The sequence below is a fragment of the Bombyx mori genome, chromosome 27 (genome assembly GCF_030269925.1).
Source record: "Bombyx mori chromosome 27, ASM3026992v2".
Taxonomy (NCBI): domain Eukaryota; kingdom Metazoa; phylum Arthropoda; class Insecta; order Lepidoptera; family Bombycidae; genus Bombyx; species Bombyx mori.
Genome location: NC_085133.1, coordinates 9,850,205 through 9,873,475, shown reverse-complemented (window position 1 = coordinate 9,873,475; position 23,271 = coordinate 9,850,205). Strand labels below are relative to the sequence as shown.

The window sequence follows — 23,271 nt, the reverse complement described above, 5'->3', positions numbered from 1 at the left end:
TTAGACAGACGAGCATACAGCCCACCTGATGGTAAGTGGTCACCGTCGCTCATGGACGTCAGTAATGACAGAGGTAGGGCCAAGCCGCTGCCTACCAGTTCAAGCACAAATGCAAATTATGATTGTGTTTCTACTTCTATGTTAACAATGAATAAATAAATAAATAATAATAAATATGAAAGTGTTCTGTGGTTGTTTGTACTGACGAAGGTGTCGATGGTCCTGTCCCGCTGCGCCCGCAGCTTGCGCACGGCGCCGCACACGTCCACGCGCCGCTCCGCACGCAGCTGCGCCGTCAGCACGCACAGCGCCACGAACAGCGGCGAGCGCTCGCACCCCGTCCTGCAAGCCACGCACTGTCACTACTCACTACTCTATATACATTGTATGTAAGCGCGACATCTAGTGGACGCGAGCCGCGACTACACGGCAAACATCGGCTCCCTTCGGGTGGCGTGCTTCGGCAGAGTGGAATCGACACACATTCGTTGCCCGATTTAGGAAGAGTCATAGATAATATACATAAATTGATTATAGATAAAGCAACTCAAGCACTCAACAAAAATGTTTACGGGCGTCGGCCACTAGATGACTTCGCTTCGATTAGGTTCCCATTGTTCCTGTAGGTGGCAGTAGCACATTACCTATCCTATATTTTATTTTTAATGAAGGATTTTGTAAATTTTTCAGAAACCACAAATTGATAAAATTTAATCTATTTGTCTATAACAAATAAGGACTTGTATGATTTAATAATTTCTCATTTTATGTGTTTAGTTGTATAATAATGAAATGCCTTAACTTTAACAGCATATAAGTTTAGAGGCATTTGCTACAAGGTGTCGCTAGCTTCCATACAAAAAAGCATTTATCTTAAAGTATCGCAGTTTGGGGGCCCTAGGAAGAGTGTAGACGTCTGTACAGAGAGGCGGGTACGTACTGGCAGTGCACGAGCAGGCGGTGCGGGCGCGCGGGCGCGGCGAGGTCGGCCAGGTCGGCGACGCCGCGCGTGACCTCGGGCACCGCGCCGGGCGCCGTCGGCCAGCCCACGTACTGCAGCTGCCGCACGCTCTCCGCGCCGCCGCCCTGCGGACCCGCACAACCGTTACTGCTGCTACTGCTACTCGTGTTAGTATGTATGTCACGGAATCTTTCACTGTCATTTTGATCCCCTTCAAAACGTAGGATTAACTCGAAATTTGGCATAGGTACTCATCAAGGATCGGAGACAATTCAATATTTTAAACAATTAGTAGATCCGTTATTTATTTTTGTCAGTCAAAACAACAAATTCATTTGAGCGTGGTTATTTTTTTTTCATTTAGTAAATTTGTATTTGCGGTACATTAATGAATAATTTAATGCTGCTTAAACTAAAAGATATAAAAATAAATAATAGTTTAAAAAAAAAAAACGCTAGTATAGAAAATCCAATAAAAAAAAAGTTAGTTAAATTTTTTTTTTTTTTTTATTGCCCGTGTTGGCAGGCGAGCACACTGCCCACCTGACTGACGGTGAGTGGTTACCGTCGCCCATTAAATTATTATTAATTAATTATTTAAAATTTATTGAATAAAAAGTTTTTCTTTATTAGTCACAGTGACTCGTTACTCGTGGTACAGTATGTGGTGTGGTACCTTGTTGCTGATGAGGCGGAACTGCCTGCGCGTGTAGTAGGGCAGCGACTCGCTGTCCTCGTACTGCACCGTCAGCTGCTCGTACTGCGCCGCACCGTCCTCCCAGTACCGCGGGCACTTGCCCTCACCCAGCTGCCGACAACGGACCCTCAATATAGTGTCTTACTGCTGGTAGGACCTGAGTCTGCGCTGGTAGGTACCACCACCCTGCCTGTTTCTGCCTTGATACGTTTCGGCACTCCGGTTTGAGCCCCGTAAGCTCACCTACGTGTTAGGGCGAAGCTGAAATAGCCTCTCAAAGCTATCAGCATGGGTGGGAAAAAAAACAACGTTCTAATGTGATAGTGATAACAACTTATGCGAGTACGCGACGCCTCGCTGACGGCAGTACATGAACTAACTCAAAAATGAATAACTTCGATATAAAATGCATCCGTATACTGTATAACGCGCGCACTTGCCCGTACAATAAAATTTAATTATACTGAAAAAGTAAACAGAACTCTCCCATCCTTTGGGACGAGTGGCCCTGTGCCCTTGGACAGCAGGTCTTCTTCGTCGCTTTCTTCATTACTGAAGGTCGTGTCCTTGAAACTTGACTGTGAATTGTTCCCTTGAGCCGTTTCCACTTCGTCCTGTTCTCAGCTTCTTGTAAGTCAGTTGCGACTGGCACCCCGGTTAGATTGATCATTTGATCACACCACCTTGCCCTTCACAACCACTTGTCTAAGTTATCCGGCTGTCGGCGGGCAATGTGACCGAAGTAGCTGAAGATCCTCCGGTAGCAGATTGAGGCAGCAGGTAAAGTTGACAATATTATGCAGCTGTTTAATTGAGTGTTGCACGCACCTCGCTCAGCATGACTATGGTGGACACGTTGTGCTCGGAGACCATCCTCCAGAAGTCCGCGATGGTGTTGGGCAGCGGGTCCTGGGTTATGATGAAGCCCTCCCAGTTGTCGTATGCTGGAAAATAACACAATTAAACAATAAATACATTCTTATATTAATGTCAATCTTTTGCAAAATCTATGACCTGCAAGTGTAACCGATGGTTAATAATTAAAATCTTAATATATATAAATCACGTGTCACGTTGTTTGTCCGCGATGGACTCCTAAACTACTTAACCGATTTTAAATGAAATTTGCACACCGTGTGCAATTTGATCCAACTTGAAAGATAGGCTGGTTTTTATTTCGATTAATGGTCGCAATATTTATTAATTAACAATAAAATGATTTGTTATGTTGATTTTTGTTATTAATTGTAAGTTTCATAAGTCTAAAACAGCTGATGGCGCCTTAAATCAGTTTTCACAGACAATAGTAATACTGTCTGACATTAATATCTCCTAGATGGCGCTGTGTTAAAAATACCAAGTTTCACATAAGCTACAATTTAATGGTATAAACACCACGTGTTGCTGCGGGTAAAGTATAAGTGAAATTTATTTCGTAGTAAACGCAATACAGTGAAATCCAATTGTTCTTACTTTGTCAATTTTTGGTATTAGCATAGCTCGCCGCGTATTATATAGAAACAAAAACCTTAGCCACAGCAATGTGTGGCCGGGTCTGCTACTGTATTTTTAAATTTAAAATAGTTGTTTTCACAACAAGCCCGGTCACCGTTAATCAGAAGCTTCCAGTGCCCAGGCCTCCCTGAGCTAGTCCCTGGGCCCAACCCCGTGCCGGACCGCGACGTACCTTCGATGAAGGAAGCGTTGATGTATGTGGAGTAGTCCCGGCCGGGCAGCGGCGCCAGGATGACCTGGTTCCTGGTGTAGGGCAGGTGCTCCTGGCTGCGGTTCTTGCAGCGCAGCTCCTCGGCGCCGCCCGCGCACGGCCGCGGGGGCTCCTCCACCGGACCCTTAAGCACTTTCTGTCGGAGCATCGTTTATACATTTTAAACTACGCCGAGCAAATTGAACATTCTTGCTTGTTATAAATTAAAGATGACCATTTCTACATGTACATTGAACTGATCAACTTTAATTAGAAGTTAGTACATATATATGTATATAATGATATGAAATATTTTAAAAGTGGTTAAATAATAAATAATAAAAGATTTAATTGCGTTTTCTGTACAATATTAAGGAAACAACATTTAAAGCCTTTGTATTCCACAAATTATTTTACACAGTATTCTTGAATTAAATAAAACTTGTCTTTTTTCTCCATGATAGAGAGTTCAGCCAATCTATACATGAAAAATTTATTTTAAAAAAAAAGAACAAAAGGTTTTATATAAAAATTACATAAAAGAAGTTTTAATAGCTTTTATCGTGGCGACCGAATCAAGAAATTCCGTAACGAAAATAAAACCTAAATCTCCCTACTCCGCCTACCATGTGGCTCGCGTTCAACACATTCACACGTTGCGCTTGTGTAGTGTTTGTGAATAAGCGCGCGGCGTGACGTCGCACTGCATGCGCATCATGAAAAGTCTGCCCGTCTCTCTCTCGCGCGGTCTAGCTTATGAGTGTAAGGGGACAGTTAATGTTTTACTTTTGTTAATGTTTATAAATACAGCGTGGTCTTATTATTGTTTGAATATTAAATTATTATTGTCTAATTAGGGGCCATCCATAAAGTACGTCACACGAATTTTAGGACTTTTGAACCCCTCCCCCCCTCCTTGTCACAGGTTGTCACATTTTTATAACCCCCCCCCTCCTGATGTGACGTCACACATTTTTTAAATTTATGTATGTATTTAAAAATAATCGAGAGAAAACAGCTATTTTCATTTTTTACTTATTTTTATTAAATAATAATCTAATAAAATCAACATAAAGTCCAACATTTCATAAAACCGAAAAAACAAACGACTAGTTAGAAAATAATAAACGATTAATTATATTAATTAAAGATAAAAAACTTAATTATCGAGTGTCCATGGACTTTGGATCCACTCTTTTATATCAGCTATTACTGGTAAATCAGGCACTTCATTTTCGTTCTGAATTTGAACGTCAGGAACATCCTAATTTGAGTGTCTCACTTGCATTACTGCGCCGCTCTAGAAGTTAAATGACGTTGCATGAGAGATTATCGCATAGCGAGAATGCTAAATTATTAATAAATATAGATCAAGTTTGTAAATTTTAAAAATTTTTAATTCACATACAAACTTTGCGTTTTAGTATTTTAAATTTTAACATGTGACGTCACAAAAGTATTGACCCCCCCATGCCCCTTGTCACACGATGTCACACTTCGGTGATACCCCCCCTCCCCATTAACGTGTGACGTACTTTATGGATGGCCCCTTATAATTGCATAAGTTGATAAAAAATGCTATGCAATTACCGCGGCAGTCCCCAAGTTCGACACGTGTTTTTCTGTACATGTATAATATATAAACGTGTCGAAGAAGAACAACAGCACGTAGGAGCGCGTTACCTCGAACTCGACCTCCATGAGGCTGCGGTCGGCGCCATCGGGGGTGCTCCGCAGGCGGTCCACGGCGGCCCGCAGCTGCGCGGCCGGGAGCTCCGTGTCGCCGTAGTGCGCGTACTCCACCAGCGCGCGGTACACGAATATGTACTGCTTCTGTGGACGCGCACGCGATTTCTCTAATGAGATACGTACTCGACAAATGTTCACGATTGACTTCCACGGTGAAGGGATATTTTTTTTTTATTGCCCTTGTAGGCAGACGAGCATACAGTCCACCTGATGGTGTGTGGTTACCGTCGCCCATGGACTTCAGCAATGTCAGGGGCAGAGCCAAGCCGCTACCTACCTATTGCTTAAATGGGTGGACGAGCACACAGCTCACCTGGTGTCAAGTGGTTACTGGAACCCATTGACATCTACAACGTAAATGCGCCACCCACTTTGGGACATAAGTTCTAGGATCTCCAGTATTAGCCTCAAACCGAAACGCTTTACTGCTTCACGACTTAAATAGGCAGGGTGGTGGTACCTACCCGTGCGGACTCACAAGACGTCCTATCACCAGTTGCATAAATGTCGCTTAAAGTAGATAGGGTTCCGTTCCAGAGGGTGTTGTGTTACTGACCTTTCTTTTTTTTTCCTACCTAACTGAGAGCCTTGAGAGGCTATATCAGCGTAATCTTAACTAGTAGGTGAGCTCACGGAGCTCAAACCTGATGACGTCGCTAACACGAACCCTAGCAAGAGCGGTGCTTCGGAGTATCTACCATCGGATCGGAAACGCGACCCACTGAGAAGATCCGGCCAGAGAAACTCAGTGGGCTGTGTCTGAGGGTTAATTTACTCGTCGAGCCCTTCGTCGCAAGTGACGGGCTCGGCGCGAACGCTGACCGATGCTTGAGGTACCTAAAAGCACCGTTAGTGGATCGGGAGAATCCGAAATGACGTGACCAGTCACTGTCTAGCAGGAGGGCGTCCTGCACTACGTGACTGACCAGCGACTGCACGAGGAAGTTCCTCTGGCGGCGCAGGTCGGCGACGGTGGGCAGCACGGACACGGCGCGGCGCTCCCGCAGCTCGTCCAGCAGCACGTCCAGCGCCACCAGCGTGCCCGTGCGCCCCACGCCCGCCGAGCAGTGCACCGCCGCCGCGCCGCCCGCCGCGCCCGCCGCCCACGCCTCGTTCACGCGCTGCAACACGCAACAGTACATATTATACTAGCTGACCCGGCAGACTTCGTAGTGCTTCAATCGATAAATAAAATACCTCTAAACTTTTGTAAAATAAACTTAAAACAACCAAAAGGAATCCGTCCGACGCGACGGGGGACACATTAATGGAAAAACAAAATTGCTATTTTTATTTAATTTCGAGCATTTTTATATTTATCTACACTTTAAACCTTCTCTGGACTTCCACAAATAATTCAAGACCAAAATTAGCCAAATTGGTTCAGCCGTTCTCGAGTTTTAGCGAGACTAACGAACAGCAATTCATTTTTATATATATAGATTTAAAAAATGCTAAACCTAACACATAAAATAACCAAACACGTTTCCACCATCATCATCACATATAAGTTGAGAGTGAATAAAGAAAAAAAAAAAGAGTAATTTAAGTATACACAAAAAAACAGAAAAAACACAAAAGCAACACAATACGCACACATTATTATCTACATCAATTTACACTATAAAACTTAGTAATACTCATCGGACTAAATCACCTTACAAATATTCCAAAATAGCTTTTCTATATGCTAGGAAAAAATAAAAATAGGTATAGTAACCGGCAAACTTCGTGAGCAAATGACCTTGACTGCGCAGAACCGAATTTTAGATCACTTTGGTGGTGAGGGTGAGGCGCGACGGCAGGGGAAATCGTATCGAGCGCGTTATTGGTAGATCAGTCGAACCTTGCGTCCCGCACCGCGCCCTCGTTCCGCTTGCTCCCAAAAGTACGCTTGCGTACAGTGAAAAGTCTATCGTTATTAATCGTTAAGTTATTTGTTATAATTGCTTGTTGACTTTGTTGCCATTGCTATTTGTTGAGTGTTTGTTGATTTTTTAAAAAAAATACACTATGCCGCGACAAACTGGTGTAGTATTCAAAAGAAAGGGTAGAAAAGTTGTGTACGACGTATATTGCTTCATTATAAAACAGGGGAAGAATGATATAGAAAAAGTAAAACAGACTTCGAAAGCAACAAAAACATCCGTGAGTGCTGTTAGGTGCATTATTAACGAAGCTAAAGGCTCTGGCTTGCTCATCGTGCTTGGGACTCCGGGTAAGAAAAGATCAGGGAAGAAGAAAGTTACCGGAATGGATAGTTTCATTCAATCTGTAATAAAAAGATGTAATCATAATAACTACATAACAAGCAGCGAAACTCCGTACCGTACAAAGGCTTCGAAAATTTTAAAGAAGATATACATTTTAATGGCTCGGAATGAAGTTTACGACGAATTATGAAAGAGCTAGGCTTCAGATGGAAAAAAAAAACAGAAAATAATCGGAAGCTGGTAATTGAAAAAAGTAACATTCGATTACTACGAATCGAATATCTTCAAAAAATAATTAATTATAGACAAAAAAGTAGACCGAACCGACCGAGTTGTAAACTACACCGATGATCCCTATGTCGACTCATCACGATGATAGCAACTCGGGTGATAAAAAGTGATGATGATTATGATAACGAAAAAAAAAATTACAAATACCAGCTTCGCTTCAACTGAACCAAGACCTGGCAACAGCTCTAGTTTTGACTTAATAGAAGGAATATCAATTTTACCCCAAGATTAAATTATTACAATTATTAACCTATATTTTTTGTTGATGTTCTCATAAATATATAAATAAATACATATGTTGATTTTAATAATTTAATAGCATTATGACGCAGAGTACATAATGTTTTGCACGTGAGTGTACCATGCGCAAACTTACCCCCACTACGTCGACAAATGCTCAAGAAGTTTGCCGGCTATTATACTGCTAATAATAAAATAATAAATAATAATAATGCCAAAAATACTGGTGGTAGGACCTCTTGTGAGTTCTCACGCGTAGGTACCACCACCCTGCCTATTTCTGCCGTGAAGCAGTAATGCGTTTCGGTTTGAAGGTTGGGGCAACACTAGACTAGACTATAATAATATATAATATGTAAATCTGACAGCTGTCAGAGTGTCGTTTTTGTTGAGGTTGTTGAGGTGATCAAATATAGCCCTTACCTTGATGAACTTAAGGATCGACTGTGGATACTCGGGCGCCCCGAAGTCCTTCCACATCAGGAAGTGATACTGTCGGACGACGCGGGCCTCGCCCTCCTCGCTCCACTCCTGCGGCTCCTTTATATCTGTCGGGGAATTGAACGCGTGATCGAGGGTTCCACGAGCCCAGCGCCCGGGTACACACTCCGTGCGACAGGGACAGCGCTCTACGGACCGGAATTAGATGTCTCACTCCAGAGGTGAACGTGCGACTGATGTTTATGGCTTAAAGCTGTTCTTCTTCTTTGTCTCCACCTTATACCACTAGGTGGAGTCGGCACAGCTAATTCTTCTCTTCCATTCTCTTCTATCAACCGTCATCTCAACCCTCACTCCTCTCTCTCTCATATCATCATTCACACATTTCATCCATGTCTTCTTCGGCTAAAGCTGTTGTGACCCAATTATTATTATGGCAGCGCTCACCGCCGTTTCTCTTGGCGACGCCGTTGTTCTCGATGACGGGCTGCCCCTCGGAGGGCTGCTGCTTCGTGATCCTCAGCTCCCTGACGATGTAGTCCGAGTACCTGGGGACAGCGGAGTGGCGTTAGCAGTGTGTCGGGGCGGGGGCGGCGCCCGGGGAGCCCTATCCCTCACCGCTTCTCGGCGACGTGGGTCACGGCGATGCTCCCGAAGGCCTTGACGCCGCGCACCTCGTCCGGCCAGTACTTGGAGCACTTGACCTTGGAGTACTCCTCGAGGTTGGTGAGCATGACGATGAGCTCGATGCGCTGCTCCCACACCATGCGCCAGAAGTCGTTGACGGTGGCGTCCGTCGGTCCTTGAGCGCAGATGAACTTCTTACGGTCCTGATTGTAAAGTTGAAAGCATTTAATTCGAAGGCTTACTGGTGGTAGGACCTCATGTAATTCCGCGCTGGTAGGTACCGCCACCCTGCCTATTTCTGCCGTGAAGCAGTAATGCGTTTCGGTTTGAAGGGTGGGGCAGCCGTTGTAACTATACTGAGACCTTAGAACTTATATCTTAAGGCGGGTGGCACATTTACGTTGTAGATGTCTATGGGCCAAGTAGGCCAGTAACCACTTAACACCAGGTGGGCTGTGAGCTCGTCCACCCATCTAAGCAATAAAAAAATAAATAAAAAAAGAAGGCGGCCGAATGTCAGTTTCGTTCGGACAAGCAAAAACTTTCATTTTATTTTGTAATCGATAAAGCTCAATTTTGTCCCTGAAGTTATGTACATATTACATTTCTTATTTTATTATCAGAGGCTTAAAATCGAATCTCCACTACACAAGTATTAAGACGAACTATAAAAAGCAACTAAGGTATCACAAGGACTACAAAAATTCAAATGGTTTATTTTAACTCGTGTGGACATCCGACGTTAAGGCTCGTGCTTTATCAAGTAATGATTACCTGTTGAATGGGATTCGTAGGGTCCTTTGGAGGCGTAGAGAAACAAACAATACATTAGATTGGTGCACATGACATGTCGTGGGGTGGGTCGTGTGAGTCTCCTTATCCTGCCGAGTTCTGATCTCGAGGGGGTTGGGAGGGTGCGGGCTATTGGGCCAGGGGCTAACGTTGCTCTTCCAATAATAATTCTGACAAAGCTGCACGCAATACAGACCAGGCGTTCAGGGGGAAGCTACTAATGGTCGAACATTGGCTTGAACATTTATGATTTGTGTGTGTGAAAAACGTGATATTAAATCGAATCTAAGTGTAGAAATTTGCAACATTCAGCGCATTCACCGGATCTCTCGCCAACCCAATTGTATTTAAGGTTTTGATATGGTTTCACAGTAAACCAGTAACTTTATCAGGAGCTTTAACAGTATGAAAATGGATACAGTCTGAAAAATTTGGTGCTTAATTTTTTTTTAAGATATGCATCGAAACGTACCGAGTGTATGAGACCACACAGCTAATGAAAAAACATATGCAGTTTTAGAAATTCACTAAAACAATCCGACATTGCATGCGCACTAATCTAATATTTCAACGTGGGTAATGTTTTATTTTTGTGTGAAGGGATCGCTGGTGGCCCAGGGACTTCTGCGGGTTCACCGGGCAGCCCGGGCCACTCAGCGGGAAGGGGGGAAATAATTTCAGCAAATGTTAGTTGATAATGCGATAGTAATCTTCATAGTCAAATGGCAACTCCGACACGTTCGTATGAAGAGTAGGTGAGCGCTCGCACTAAGGTCGGTTTGGATGCGACTGACCTGGTACCCCATGACGTAGTTGGCGTTGATGTAGTCGGAGCCGGTGATGCTGTCGATCTGCGAGAGCTTGACCCTGGTCTGGTCGTACGCCTTGATATCCGGGTAGCGGTTCTTGTGCTGGTTCTCGCGGGCCTCCGACGCGTGCGTGGTGCGGTCCGCGTGGCACTCCGACTGCAGGGACTGCGCACAACACGAGGCATGTAGTGAGCCCGCACTGGCCCGCAGTGTACGGCGAAGTGCGCGCGGGGTCGACGGCCGGCGACGTTACCTCGAACTCGTTCTGGAAGCCGTAGTCGGAGTCGAGCTGGCGCTGCAGGTAGGCGGCGGCGAGCTGCTCGCGGGGCACCGGCGCCGCCCGCGCCCGCACGCCCGCGCCGCGCCCGCCCAGCCCCATGCAGCTGCACAGAGCACGACAGTGTGCGTGGTACCCGCATGATTTTTTATTAAATCTTATTCGAACGATTCAGTGTTAAAAAACTGTACCTTGGTATCTGAACCCATAAAAACTATACAAGAACCGCATTATAAATGGCTTTGATTAAATGGCCGTATCATTAAGACGTTGACCTCATGCCTCAAAGTAAGTGGCGGTTTTTATCTCACCGACTGTAGGCACCGACATGGCTAGCGACCCAGAGCGTACGCTAGCACTAGACGAACAATTGTCATCCGATGGAAAGTAGAAGTTAAATAGTGCAAACATTTTTTAATGTACCAAAGAATATTAAAGATTTTAATATTGTTTCATACAGCAATGTTCGCATGAAGTGTACCTTAAGGCCGACTGTATAGGGTTCATTTCGAGGTGCGCGTGCGGCGGCTTCCTGAAGCGGTGCGCTTGCAGCACGCAGAACGCGAGCATGGCCAGCAGCACCGCGGCCGCCACGCCGCACGTCACCTGCGCGCGCACACTGTCAGCTCACTTACCGACCCTAGGGACGCGCCACTGCACGCTAGGGATGGTCGATACTCATCGATGTTTTGGTTTCGCTAAGTTCTCTGATGCTGACATCTTTTGCTTGTCACTTGTAGCATATAGATAAGCTATTTTAAAATATTTATAAGGTGATTTAGTCCGATGAGTATTATAGTTTTATAGTGTAAGTTGATGTACAAAATAACATGTGGATGTGTATTCTAAATTTCTCTTCTCTGTTCCCTTTCTACTTATATGCGATTTTGACTGTGGAAACATATTTGGTTATTGTTTTAGCTATATTTTTTTAAATATTATGTTTGTATTGTACTGTTTGTTTCCCAAATAAATAAATAACATCGACACATCGATGTTATGTGAATAAAATATCGAATTATCGAAACGCCTATATATCTTTTAGGGCCATCTAGCGGTGGATGTACTTTCTAGCTAGTGAGTCCCTAAGTAGTACAACTATTTTAAACCAGATGACACTGATTACCGTAATCAAAGTACGCCGTACTACATAAATGTGTGTGAAATTAAGAAAATTTAAATTGTGAAGTGTGATGAGTGTGATGTGATTAAACGCCCGCTTATAATCCGTAAGGCGTAGTTTTAATTAATAAACACGTATCTATACTAATATTATAAAGAGGAAAGATTTGTTTGTTTGTTTGTATTGAATAGGCTCCGAATCTAATGAACCGATTTAAAAAAATCTTTCACTGTTTGCAAGCTACACTACTCCCGAGTGAGATAGGCTATAATCTTTATTGAGAAAAATAGGGATCCTTACTAAAACTTCAATATTGTTACGAAAATTAGAAAAATAATAATACAAAAATGATGAAAAAATAGATAAAAACAAATAATATTTAAATGAAAATAAAAGTTCATTAAAATTATAATTATTAATTTTGTTCAAGACCCGAGCGAAGCCGGAGCGGGCCGCTAGTAATAAATAAAATAGACAGCTTTATTTCCTAGCAAAGATATCGATGTTTATCTTACATCGATACTTTTAAATCGAAGTTAACATCGATGTTTTTTCTAATATCGATCATCCCTAGTGCACGCGGTGCGGACCTGCAGGATGAGCTCGAGCGGCGAGGGCGTGGAGGGGGGCGCGGGGGGCGCGGCGGCGCGCAGCAGGTTCAGGAACACGCTGTACAGCGGCTCCTCGTGCGGCACGCCCGCTGCCGACACAACAGACACACCCTCTCAATTAATCAACTCCATAGCGTTTGGCTATATAACATTTTTTAAAATTCTTTTTTTAAATTCGTCCATGACAACAACGGCGTCGCAAGAAGTTAATTGCCATACTTAAAAAGAAGAAGAAGAATGGGACATAATTATTTACAAGACAATGACCGTATTTTTTTTTTGTGATAAAATGTGTTTTTTAGAAATTATATTTAAATACGAATTACATATTGATAAAATGATGAAATATTCCAAGATCGTTTAGGCATTTTTAAGTGGCTTCGGGTGGATTAACAACGCCATCTGCTGAAATAGCTTTAGTGTTATTGTGTCTTTATAGCAGTTAGTTGCTCTCAATTATGAAAAATAGTATTATTATTCGCCAATAGATGTCGGGGAGAGTCATTAAGTTGATATCGATAAAGTTGATTATTGAAAACACGAATAAAATAACATTTTCTGAAAATAAATCGTAGCTAGATCGATTTATCGCCCCCAAAATCTCCTGTATATTAATTTTTATAAAAATCGTTGGAGCCATTTCCGAGATTCAGATTATATATACAAGAATTGCTCGTTTAAAGGTATAAGAAAGATGAAGGTATGAAAAACTGAAAGCTAAATTTTCGATTTGGAATCGACTCTTATATTATCTTCTCTATTATAATTAATATGAAAATCGATATGAGGCGAAATGAAATGAAGTTCACACTTTAATAAATTCAGATAAAATTAAACGAAACGAAATGTGATGGAATTAAATAAACTCTCAGTAAAATGGTAATAATTTACGGAAACTTTTACAATGGACCTTGTCAACGACTAGGTTTTATTTTCCAATATTTGTGCACTTTCACAGATGCTCAACAATTATTTGAACTATTGTTATAATATTTTTTTTTTAACTGGTCCCGTTATAAGTTCGTAAAGAACTTGTGTTACAGGTACCAGATAACGGAAATAAACATAAGATTTTTATTATACACATAAATATATTTAATATACATCCATAACCCTGGAAAAGACATTTATATTTATCATACAAATATCTTCCCTTGGCGGGATTCGAACCCGCGACCCCCTTGTGTAGTGACCATGTCACTTACCACTACACCAGACGGACGTAATAAATTTACACTCGAAAAAACATTTGGGCTTAGCATCATCATCATACTGGTGGTAGGTACTCTGCCTGTTTCTGACTGAAGGAGTAATGCGTTTCAGTTTGAAAGGCGGGGTAGCCTATAAAGCCTGCTATAAAATCGAGCCGAGGTGATGATATTGACAATTTGACATTGATTGGACCGCGAGGTCGTCTACCTACCTTAGCAATTAAAAATAAATATGATTTTTTTTTATTGCCATTGTAGGCAGACGGGCATACGGCCCACCTGATGGTGAGTGGTTACCGTCGCCCATGGACTTCAGCAATGCCAGGGGCAGAGCCAAGCCGCTGCCTACCGTGATTTATACTTACGTATGAGTTCGACGTAGAGCGTGTAGTCAGCGTTGGGATCCAAAGGTCTGTCGAAGGGCGCCCATTCCTTCTCCTTATCTTCAATACTTTCCAAGAGCGGGCTTTGACTGTTTTTAAAAAAAAAGTACAAAGCATATTATATTATTAATTTATTATTTCAATTAACAATAAGGGACTGAATGAAACAGAAATGTTTTTTTTTTATTTACCACGCAACACAGCCCTACCGAGCGCAGTTTTAAGTATGACGTCATTTGGGGCCAAATTAACGGCAATAACCATGTAACATTAGGCGTCGTTATTAGTTTAACTAAGCATAAAGCGTAAAGAATGACTGAAATGTTAGATTTATTAAATTTCATCGAGTGGTTCTAAATCTAAATCATGAACTTACATACGACATTGATTGAATGACGATTTTCATTATACGTTTTTTTTCCTACCAAGTTGATTGCCTTGAGAGGCTATGTCAGCGTAACTTAATAAGTAGTTGAGCTCACGGGGCTCAAGCCTGACGTCGTTGCTAACACTGGCCCTAGCAAGAGCAGTGCTTCGCAGAATCTACCACCGGATCGGAAACGCGACCCACTGAGAAGATCTGGCGAGAAACTCAGTGGACTGTGTCTGAGGGTTAATTCACTCGTCGAGCCCTTCGTCGCAAACGACAGATTCGAAGAGAAGGATGACCGGATTATACGTATAAATACTGTTAAGGTTGTCTTGTTATTGTATCCGATGGCTAAGGGATATACAAAAAAAAATACATAATATATCCCAATTTTCCAACGATATAATATGGGACTGTCGACCTTAACCAGCTCGACGCTTTCCCCTACTACGGTATCTGTACTAATGTTTTACCTGTCGAGATGTCGTGCGTTCCTCGCGGCGGAGTCTGGTTCGTCGGTGGTGTAGTCCACGTCGTCAATGTACTCGTCGACGGTGGTGGCGGTGCTGGTGGTGGGGGCGGTGGTGGTGGTGGGGGCGGTGGTGGTGGTGGGGGCGGTGGTGGTGGTGGGGGGCGAGGGCGCGGCCTCCGTGTATCTGCCGGGGACACAACACGATGAGACTGAGCGAGTCGTGAGGCCCTCTTGCGGACTATAGTTTTTTTTATTGCCTTTGTAGGCAGACGAGCATACAGTCCAACTGATGGTAAGTGGTCACCGTCGCTCATGGACATCAGCAATGCCAGGGGCAGAGCCAAGCCGCTGCCTACCGTTGAGTACTCCCCGCAAGCCTCGTTTGAAGAAGGACATGTCATAGCGCTCGGGAAACATTGTGGATGAGAACTCATTCCAAAACCGGATGGTACGTGGCAAAAAAGATCTTTGGAAACGCACTGTGGATGAACGCAGTGGTTCCAGATAATATGGATGAACTCGGCTCCGATGGCGGGAGGTGCGATGATAATAAATAATAGTTTAAAAAAACTATTATAACAAAATACGCTTTTATAGAAAATTCAATCAAAACGCTTTTTAACGTAAATTTTTTTTTCTAACCTTATTTTTGATTCAAAATTATTAAAATTTATTTTCAATTATTTATTTTTCATTTTTTAATTGAATTTCAATTTTTTCATTTTTTTTTAAATATTGATTTGTCATCGTTCCTTATTAATTATACAAAATTTCGAGTTAATCCGACGTTTTGAAGTCAGTCAAAATCATGTTCAAAGATTCCTTTACAAACACACATACGTCTGAAGCTAATAAAAGCGTATTAAAAAAGGTTAAGACGAAGGCGAGAACAAGAAAAGAAGATTAAAAGACAAGGTTAATCATTTGGTGTAAGGCAAGCATCAAGTTTATATCGTGCACCGTACAAAATAATCACTGTCACATGACTTTACCGACAGCCTTCACGATCTTGAAATTTTCATTGTCTAGCCAGTCAAAATATATTATTACCGGGCCAACGGGGAAAAGTATGCTCCAAACGTATCCAAATACATACCTATATTTTACATATTTATTGAAGTTATACTTCTTTAGGCGCGTTATGAAAAATTGATGAGAGTTAAATTTTACGATGCGCGCGCACCGTGACACAAAATTAACAGAATGAAGTCGCCCACTAAATCGCTCATTACAATACGACCGACATAACTTGGCGAGTCTGAATATAGCCGCAGGTGAACTTTCCGAACCGTGCCGAGAATTACCGAATTTATACGATGTCAAGAAAAGGGATGTCCAATATGCGTGTTTGAGGATGTTGTTTAATTGATTTTTTTTTCAAATTGATTAAAAAAAAAAAAAAAAGAAACAAATTTAATAAAAAAAAAGTGTGTGTGTCCGCTCCGACGCACGACTGGAGTTTACTGGATATAAAAAATTAAACGAAACAATACGAGAAATAGTTCTATATTACGACAACACGATACACTACAGATTATTAACAAATTAACGAGACACAAAACAAACGACTAACAAATATATGAAAATACAATAATGAGAGAAACGCGCGATCAGTACGAGGCTTTGTGGCGGACTGCCGGCGCAGCAGCCCGGCGTCACCTGCGATAACGCGGCCGCGCGTTGGCTCCTGATTGGCGCGCGCACGCATCACGCAATCAGGAGCCAATCAGGCGCATAACGCATTTCGTGTGACATGCTAGTACGATTTTGGTCCCCATAATTTTCATACCCCGGGCCTATATATGTAAATCGATTCTAAAGGAGTAAACTCCAATAAAGTATAACTTCTTACGCGGGTACATAAGTACACGCACCCTTTTTGTTTTATTTCAAGGGCGACCCCAGAATATAAGCATGCATTAAAGAAATCTGGTTTAATTGACTGTCTTCTTGACAATAATAGCGTATTAAAAAGGAGAGATGTAAGATATAATATAAGCCTATTAAAAAGGCGATGAGGGGATCATCTCGAATAATAAGTTTAAGTAAACAGTTATTTAAGTTGTCTCACCGTTTGGGTTCCTTGAGACAGCGCGAGCAGTTGTCGTCGGCGAGGGCGGGGTCGCGCGCCGGGTCGTAGTGCGAGCGCCCGTCTCCCATCACCAGCTCGGAATCCGGCGGGAAGTTTTTGCTGTAGAAAATCAACAATAGCCTTTAACGCAATCACGAATTTATTTACTAAATGAAAAATCACATATTTAGATAGCACTAATTTTTAGAAATTCCACATACATTTTTTAAACGAGACTTCACCACGAGTGACGTCATTTGGGGCCAATATAAACGATGATCTAATGTAGTCCAGCCGAACACGGACACAGTTGACCCGGGCGGCGCGGGCCGGCGGGGCCATCGCGGATATTCAACGCGAGATAAACATAGCCTTTATATTATTATAACACTGGTGACAGAACCTTTTTTTTTTATTGCTTAGATGGGTGGACGAGCTCACAGCCCACCTGGTGTTAAGGGGTTACTGGAGCCCATAGACATCCACAACGTAAATGCGCCACCCACCTTGAGATATAAGTTCTAAGGTCTCAGTATAGTTACAACGGCTGCCCCACCCTTCAAGCCGAAATGCATTACTGCTTCAGGGTAGAAATAGGCAGGGCGGTGATACCTACCCACGCGGACTCACAAGAGGTCCTACCACCAGTAAAAATCGCACCGGTAAGTACTGTTACGAGATGGGTTCCGGAGCTCTTTAAAAAAAAAGGAAACTGACTGACACTGAGTTTATTTTATATAAGAAATAGTACAAACGATGTGTGACTCCGCAACTCAAGCAAATTCTGTTCAGTTAGGCTTTAGCAATGAATCGTCTTTACACAAACACGATGCCTTCAGGAATGCCTTAAGTCTGCGTTATTATTTCTATTGCGTTAATATTGAGGGGCGCATGTAACAGTACCACCACCCTGCCTATTTCTGCCGTGAAGCAGTAATGCGTTTCGGTTCGAAGGGTAGGACAGCCGTTGTAACTATAATTGAGACCTTAGAACTTATATCTCAAGGTGGGCGGCGCATTTACGTTTTAGATGTATATGGACTCCCGTAACCACTTAATACCTGGCACACGGAGCCCGAATCGGGTGTGATGAAGCTCGTCAGATTCGATTGGTTACGGCTGAGCTCCGCGAGATCTGCGGGAGGGGAGCGTACTTGGAGAAGATGTCGGTGACGTAGGCGTCGAGGTGCGCGGAGTGTCCGGCGCGCAGCGGGGACAGTTCCCGCAGCGACGCGTCGCCCGCCACGCGGACCATGTACACCCTGGACAACACACGCAATCATCAAATCAAATATTTTTTTTTTATTCAACATAAATGAAGGTAGACACTTGTTGAACGTAAAAAAGAACTACCGCCAATTCACAAAAACTAGCCTCCGTCCTGAGGAGAACTGGCAAGAAACTCAGCGGGCATGTCTTTTTTTTTTAATATTAGATTTTTTTTTAAATATTCATTTTCACAAGATGTATTATAACGTAACAATTATTGCATCCACTTTGTGCAATCTTCTAGATTAATCTAGATAATCATTGACTTTATAGTAAGCAGGCATCAATTTAATATAACTGTACGATTGAATGACCGAATACAATTGATTTCTGTTACTAAGCGCCTGGATTATCTAACTTCTTTTGTATGTTAATGTGTGTTATAATCTTTTATATCACTTAGAAATAGATTAACTCTCAGTATCTTCAGATTCATCTTTCCCAGATTCTACTAGAAATTCTGGCACGTTAGTAATAAGATCGAAGAGAGAAATCGACATAATTACTTCAGTGCGCCGCGTAGGGCACCGGTGACCTATATGGCAGTCAATGTGTTATGTAGTTATAATCATTTTTGTTTTAGCAGTTGTAGAACCACACAGTTATAATAAAACTGAATCAACTGCTCAATCTATATAACTATAGCATGTATGCGGATGCTCTCATCAATGCACAAGACCAAATTGTTCCAAGGTCAAAAGATGCATTACATAGTGATTGACAATGAAAATTTTCTATCGAACAAACAGACAAATGAAAACATATTTTTAACTATTATTATAACTATTATTATCTAGCTATTCAAAGGGGGAACGCTGCCAGTATCTTCGGAACCTTGCCTAAAAGGACTCCTTTTAATAACATATTTTAGTTATTAAATTATTATCGTTATTATTGTTATTTTTTAAGGTTTTTAGTTTCAGGTTCATTGTTGATTGCAGTAATAGATTGTATATTTCCAGTTAACGATCATATCAACACATTATTATGTCATTTGCAGATAGTTACCAAGGTTAAATAAGTAAATATTTTTAACTTCAACTTTAATGTACAGAAATTCCAAAATGGCAGCTCATATATATGATTGCATGCATACAAAGTACCGAGTCGTCATCACTGACCTGTAGCAGCATATAGGTCCGTTTCTCTCCGACACACGCGGTATGTACACTTTGAAATAATAATTATCGTTGTCTAATATCTGTAAGAAGAAACAATAGTTAAACAACAGAATTTAATATTACAGCGCACATATTAGTGCCCCCCGTTCCTAATAAGGAAGCTTCCTAAGACGGTCCCTTAAGGTAATAACATCCCTACATTTTTCAGACCGATTCAAACGTCACTTCTGTGTGCTAAGTGAGTTTACTTTTAGAATTTACTTAACACCAGGTGGGCTGTGAGCTCGTCCACCCATCTAACCAACAAAAAAAAAGTGTGTGTGTCCGCTCCGACGCACGACTGGAGTTTACTGGATATAAAAAATTAAACGAAACAATACGAGAAATAGTTCTATATTACGACAACACGATACACTACAGATTATTAACAAATTAACGAGACACAAAACAAACGACTAACAAATATATGAAAATACAATAATGAGAGAAACGCGCGATCAGTACGAGGCTTTGTGGCGGACTGCCGGCGCAGCAGCCCGGCGTCACCTGCGATAACGCGGCCGCGCGTTGGCTCCTGATTGGCGCGCGCACGCATCACGCAATCAGGAGCCAATCAGGCGCATAACGCATTTCGTGTGACATGCTAGTACGATTTTGGTCCCCATAATTTTCATACCCCGGGCCTATATATGTAAATCGATTCTAAAGGAGTAAACTCCAAAAAAGTTTTTAACGTTCTCGATAGCGTGAAAGTTAACTCAAATATATATTGGAACATTTGCCTAAGTTTGCCGCTAGGGGCGCTGTTCCATACAAATTTCGTTTCGGTTTGAAGGGCGGGACAGCCGTTGTAACTATACTGAGATCTTAGAACTTATGTCTCAAGGTGTGTGGCGCATTTACGTTGTCGATGTCTATGGGTTCCAGTAACCACTTAACACCAGGTGGGCTGTGAGCTTGTCCACACATGTAGGCAATAAAAAATAAAAAAAGTCTATGGGCTCCGGTAGCCACTGAACTGCTTGAAGCGTGTATGAACTGTAAGAGATGATGACCTTCCTCCAGCGCGGGCTGGGCGGCAGGTCGGGGCCGGCCCGCGCCGTGGTGCAGCGCTGCAGCTCCTCCTCGCCGCGGCGCCGCGTGCGCGTCATGGCGCTCAGCCGCACCGTGTACTGCGTGTTGGGCTGCAGGTCCTCGAACCTGCGACACCGACACAACTACAGTAGGCCGGCGAGTTCATGTCTTTTTTTGAGTTTATGACCTTTAGGCCAAGTCTTGAGTATTTTTATTCGGTTTATTATAATTTCCCCACTGTATTTTCGATGAATTTATATAGAGGCATGTAATAGGATCTATTTTTGAACATATCACTCAGGCGGCGGGAGGGATCTTGCACTGTCACGTGATTTTGCACTATGTCACTAATTTCACTGACAAGAATCAATCTGTCAAACGAAAAGCACTCACATTTAAATATGAAATGTTCGATATCACGCGAGTTCATGTCCATCCTGAGGAATGCGGTAGCGCTGTGACACCTAGTTAATTATGGTAATGTCGATAACTACCGATTTAGTCAACAGCTGTCAATTCCGTTTGCAATTTATGAAATAAAATAAATGTGATAAGTAATTACTTGTTTATTTCTAATAGAGAAAAATATTTTATTAAATTCCAATTCAATCACTATCAAATGAAAAGACAACCGACAGATCAGAGTCGGAATCAGTATGTATCTTTTTTCAGTAGTTTTTTTTTCTACCTGAACTTGTTGAAACCGGAGTAGTCATGGTTAAATAACACAATAGCGTTAGCGTACATTTTCGATATCGATAAGCGCGCGTCACAACCGTCAAAGACAACACTCGACGTCAGACAAATGCGGGGAGGCGTGCGAAGGTGGGGCGAGCTATCCCCCGCGCGTCGCCTCTGGCCCCGATGAACATGAACTCGCGCGCATACAGTACTTGCGCTACCACTGTGCTCCACTGTACCAACCCGCCCAGCAGTTTTCCTGCCGACTGTACACGTTCCCTTTTTTTTCAAGAGATTTTATGACCTGGTAACTAAGACCTTTAGATCAAGCCTTATTTTAATTTATATTCTTATTTTTATGAAAAATGATATTATGGTGTGAAATGAAATGAAGATGATTAATTTGAGACATTAATCAACTGAGGTGAAAATGCGTTTCGGTTTGAAGGGCGGGGCAGCCGTTGTAACTATACTCGAGACCTTAGAACTTATATCTCAAGGTGGGTGGCGCATTTACGTCGTCGATGTCTATGGGCTCCAGTAACCACTTGACACCAGGTGGGCTGTGAGCTCGTCCACCCACATAAGCAATAAAAACATGTTTAATGAAATGAGATGATGGATACACGCTCGGCACTCGCGCTGCTACACAAGACACGTTTTGTGCTCGTTTTTGGGAATAAGTGGTTTTATCAAAACTGACTCTCAACATTATCGTTGTTTCTTGAATCATTTATGGTAAGTTATTATTTATAGTGGGGAGTATTCATGGCCTGTACGGTTTGGTACCAGCGTCCTGCTTGCTGCTAACTTTTTTCTGTTGCAAAGCAGTTGCACGTTACAATTAAATAAGTTGAGACTTCAACTTTATTATCAAAATTGGGAGTCAGAGTTATTAAGTGATTGCATCTATGAGCTACTACTGCTGGGCTATCATAGCAATGTTTTTAGCCTCCTCACCTGACTTCCCTGGAATCGTTGGAGGTGAACTTCGACAAGGGCCCCCAGGTGGTCTTCTGCTCCTTGCCCGTTTTATCTATGTAATTAGCATTCCCTGTCAATTCCAACTGGAATGTAATTAATGTTATAAAATTAGTATCGTTAAAGCTAACAAAAATTTAAGAACAAATTAATATAATTAGTACATGCTTCGGTTCTCACAATTCAAATATCTAGCGTTAAATATACCAAAAAAAAAATGAATGAATGAAAACCATAAATTTCAGTTTATTTCTTGTCTATTAACTTTCTATTTTTGTGTATCTGAAGTGAAGCTGTTGTATTCTTTGTACGAGGAGCATTGCCGCTTGAGATACTGGTTTTATCACCTAGTTCAAGCACAGATGCACATTATGATTGTGTTTCTACTTCTATGTTAACAATAATAATAAAAAAATATAATAAAAAAATATTTTATTATCATAATCAGCCCTTAGTAGACCAGTACTGGACATAGGTCTCTCCCAATCCACATCAATGAGTCCGGCTTTGCAATAAGCCCTATCCGCTTTTTGCCGGGTACCCTTCGAGGGGTCATAGTGTGAGGTTATTTATGGCTGGTGTGTATTGTCCTCCGGAAACCTCATCCGATCAATAAAGCGATAGGTATCATTACATGTTTATTGGACCGCGGTGGATCACTGCACGTTAACCATTAACTAGCGTATAAGGCTTATTACTAAAATAGCCTAGCAAGCTTAGCGGTGCGGGGTATCAGTCCCCTACAATAGCACCACCTAACCGGGGAGGTAACATCTATATTTTATTATTTCTAAAATTTCGAATACTTTTAAAGATTTACAATCCCATTAGTTATTACGTCACTATCCAAGATCTGTTCAGCGTGGTACAACTCCGCCGGATGTCGGTATTCATAAACTGGACTATGATTGTGGCCCTCATACGTCACGAAGAGACACATTTCGATCGGAGTTAATAAAGCATATAGCGGATGTAAAAAAATAGCCAGATTCACAGTCTATCAGCATGCTTTGAACAGTAGCGTCAACCATATAACAAAATTTAGCTAAAATGTAAATCCCCCCCTGTAAAGAAATTAAGTCTTCTAAATCTAATTCTACTG

General features: G+C 42.1%; 1 protein-coding gene across 3 annotated transcripts in view; it reads right to left on the bottom strand.

The window, feature by feature from the left end:
• The window catches only part of LOC101746939 (tyrosine-protein phosphatase 69D), a 64,085-nt gene that overhangs the window by 12,682 nt on the left and 28,132 nt on the right, over positions 1-23,271 (bottom strand). For 2 of the 3 annotated variants that reach the window (XM_038020912.2, XM_062676642.1), the window contains 21 exons: positions 22,149-22,255; positions 20,489-20,633; positions 19,434-19,513; positions 18,198-18,305; positions 17,044-17,163; positions 14,974-15,156; positions 14,113-14,219; positions 12,516-12,625; positions 11,284-11,408; positions 10,779-10,908; positions 10,511-10,690; positions 8,916-9,127; positions 8,745-8,845; positions 8,280-8,404; positions 6,039-6,233; positions 5,047-5,196; positions 3,346-3,520; positions 2,487-2,602; positions 1,638-1,769; positions 941-1,086; positions 207-342 (listed from right to left, as the gene is read on the bottom strand). In XM_038020912.2, the coding sequence (XP_037876840.1) occupies positions 207-342; positions 941-1,086; positions 1,638-1,769; positions 2,487-2,602; positions 3,346-3,520; positions 5,047-5,196; positions 6,039-6,233; positions 8,280-8,404; positions 8,745-8,845; positions 8,916-9,127; positions 10,511-10,690; positions 10,779-10,908; positions 11,284-11,408; positions 12,516-12,625; positions 14,113-14,219; positions 14,974-15,156; positions 17,044-17,163; positions 18,198-18,305; positions 19,434-19,513; positions 20,489-20,633; positions 22,149-22,255 (2,883 nt within the window). The remainder of the gene's footprint in view (positions 1-206; positions 343-940; positions 1,087-1,637; positions 1,770-2,486; positions 2,603-3,345; positions 3,521-5,046; positions 5,197-6,038; positions 6,234-8,279; positions 8,405-8,744; positions 8,846-8,915; positions 9,128-10,510; positions 10,691-10,778; positions 10,909-11,283; positions 11,409-12,515; positions 12,626-14,112; positions 14,220-14,973; positions 15,157-17,043; positions 17,164-18,197; positions 18,306-19,433; positions 19,514-20,488; positions 20,634-22,148; positions 22,256-23,271) is intronic. The other variant, XM_062676641.1, reaches the window with a different exon arrangement.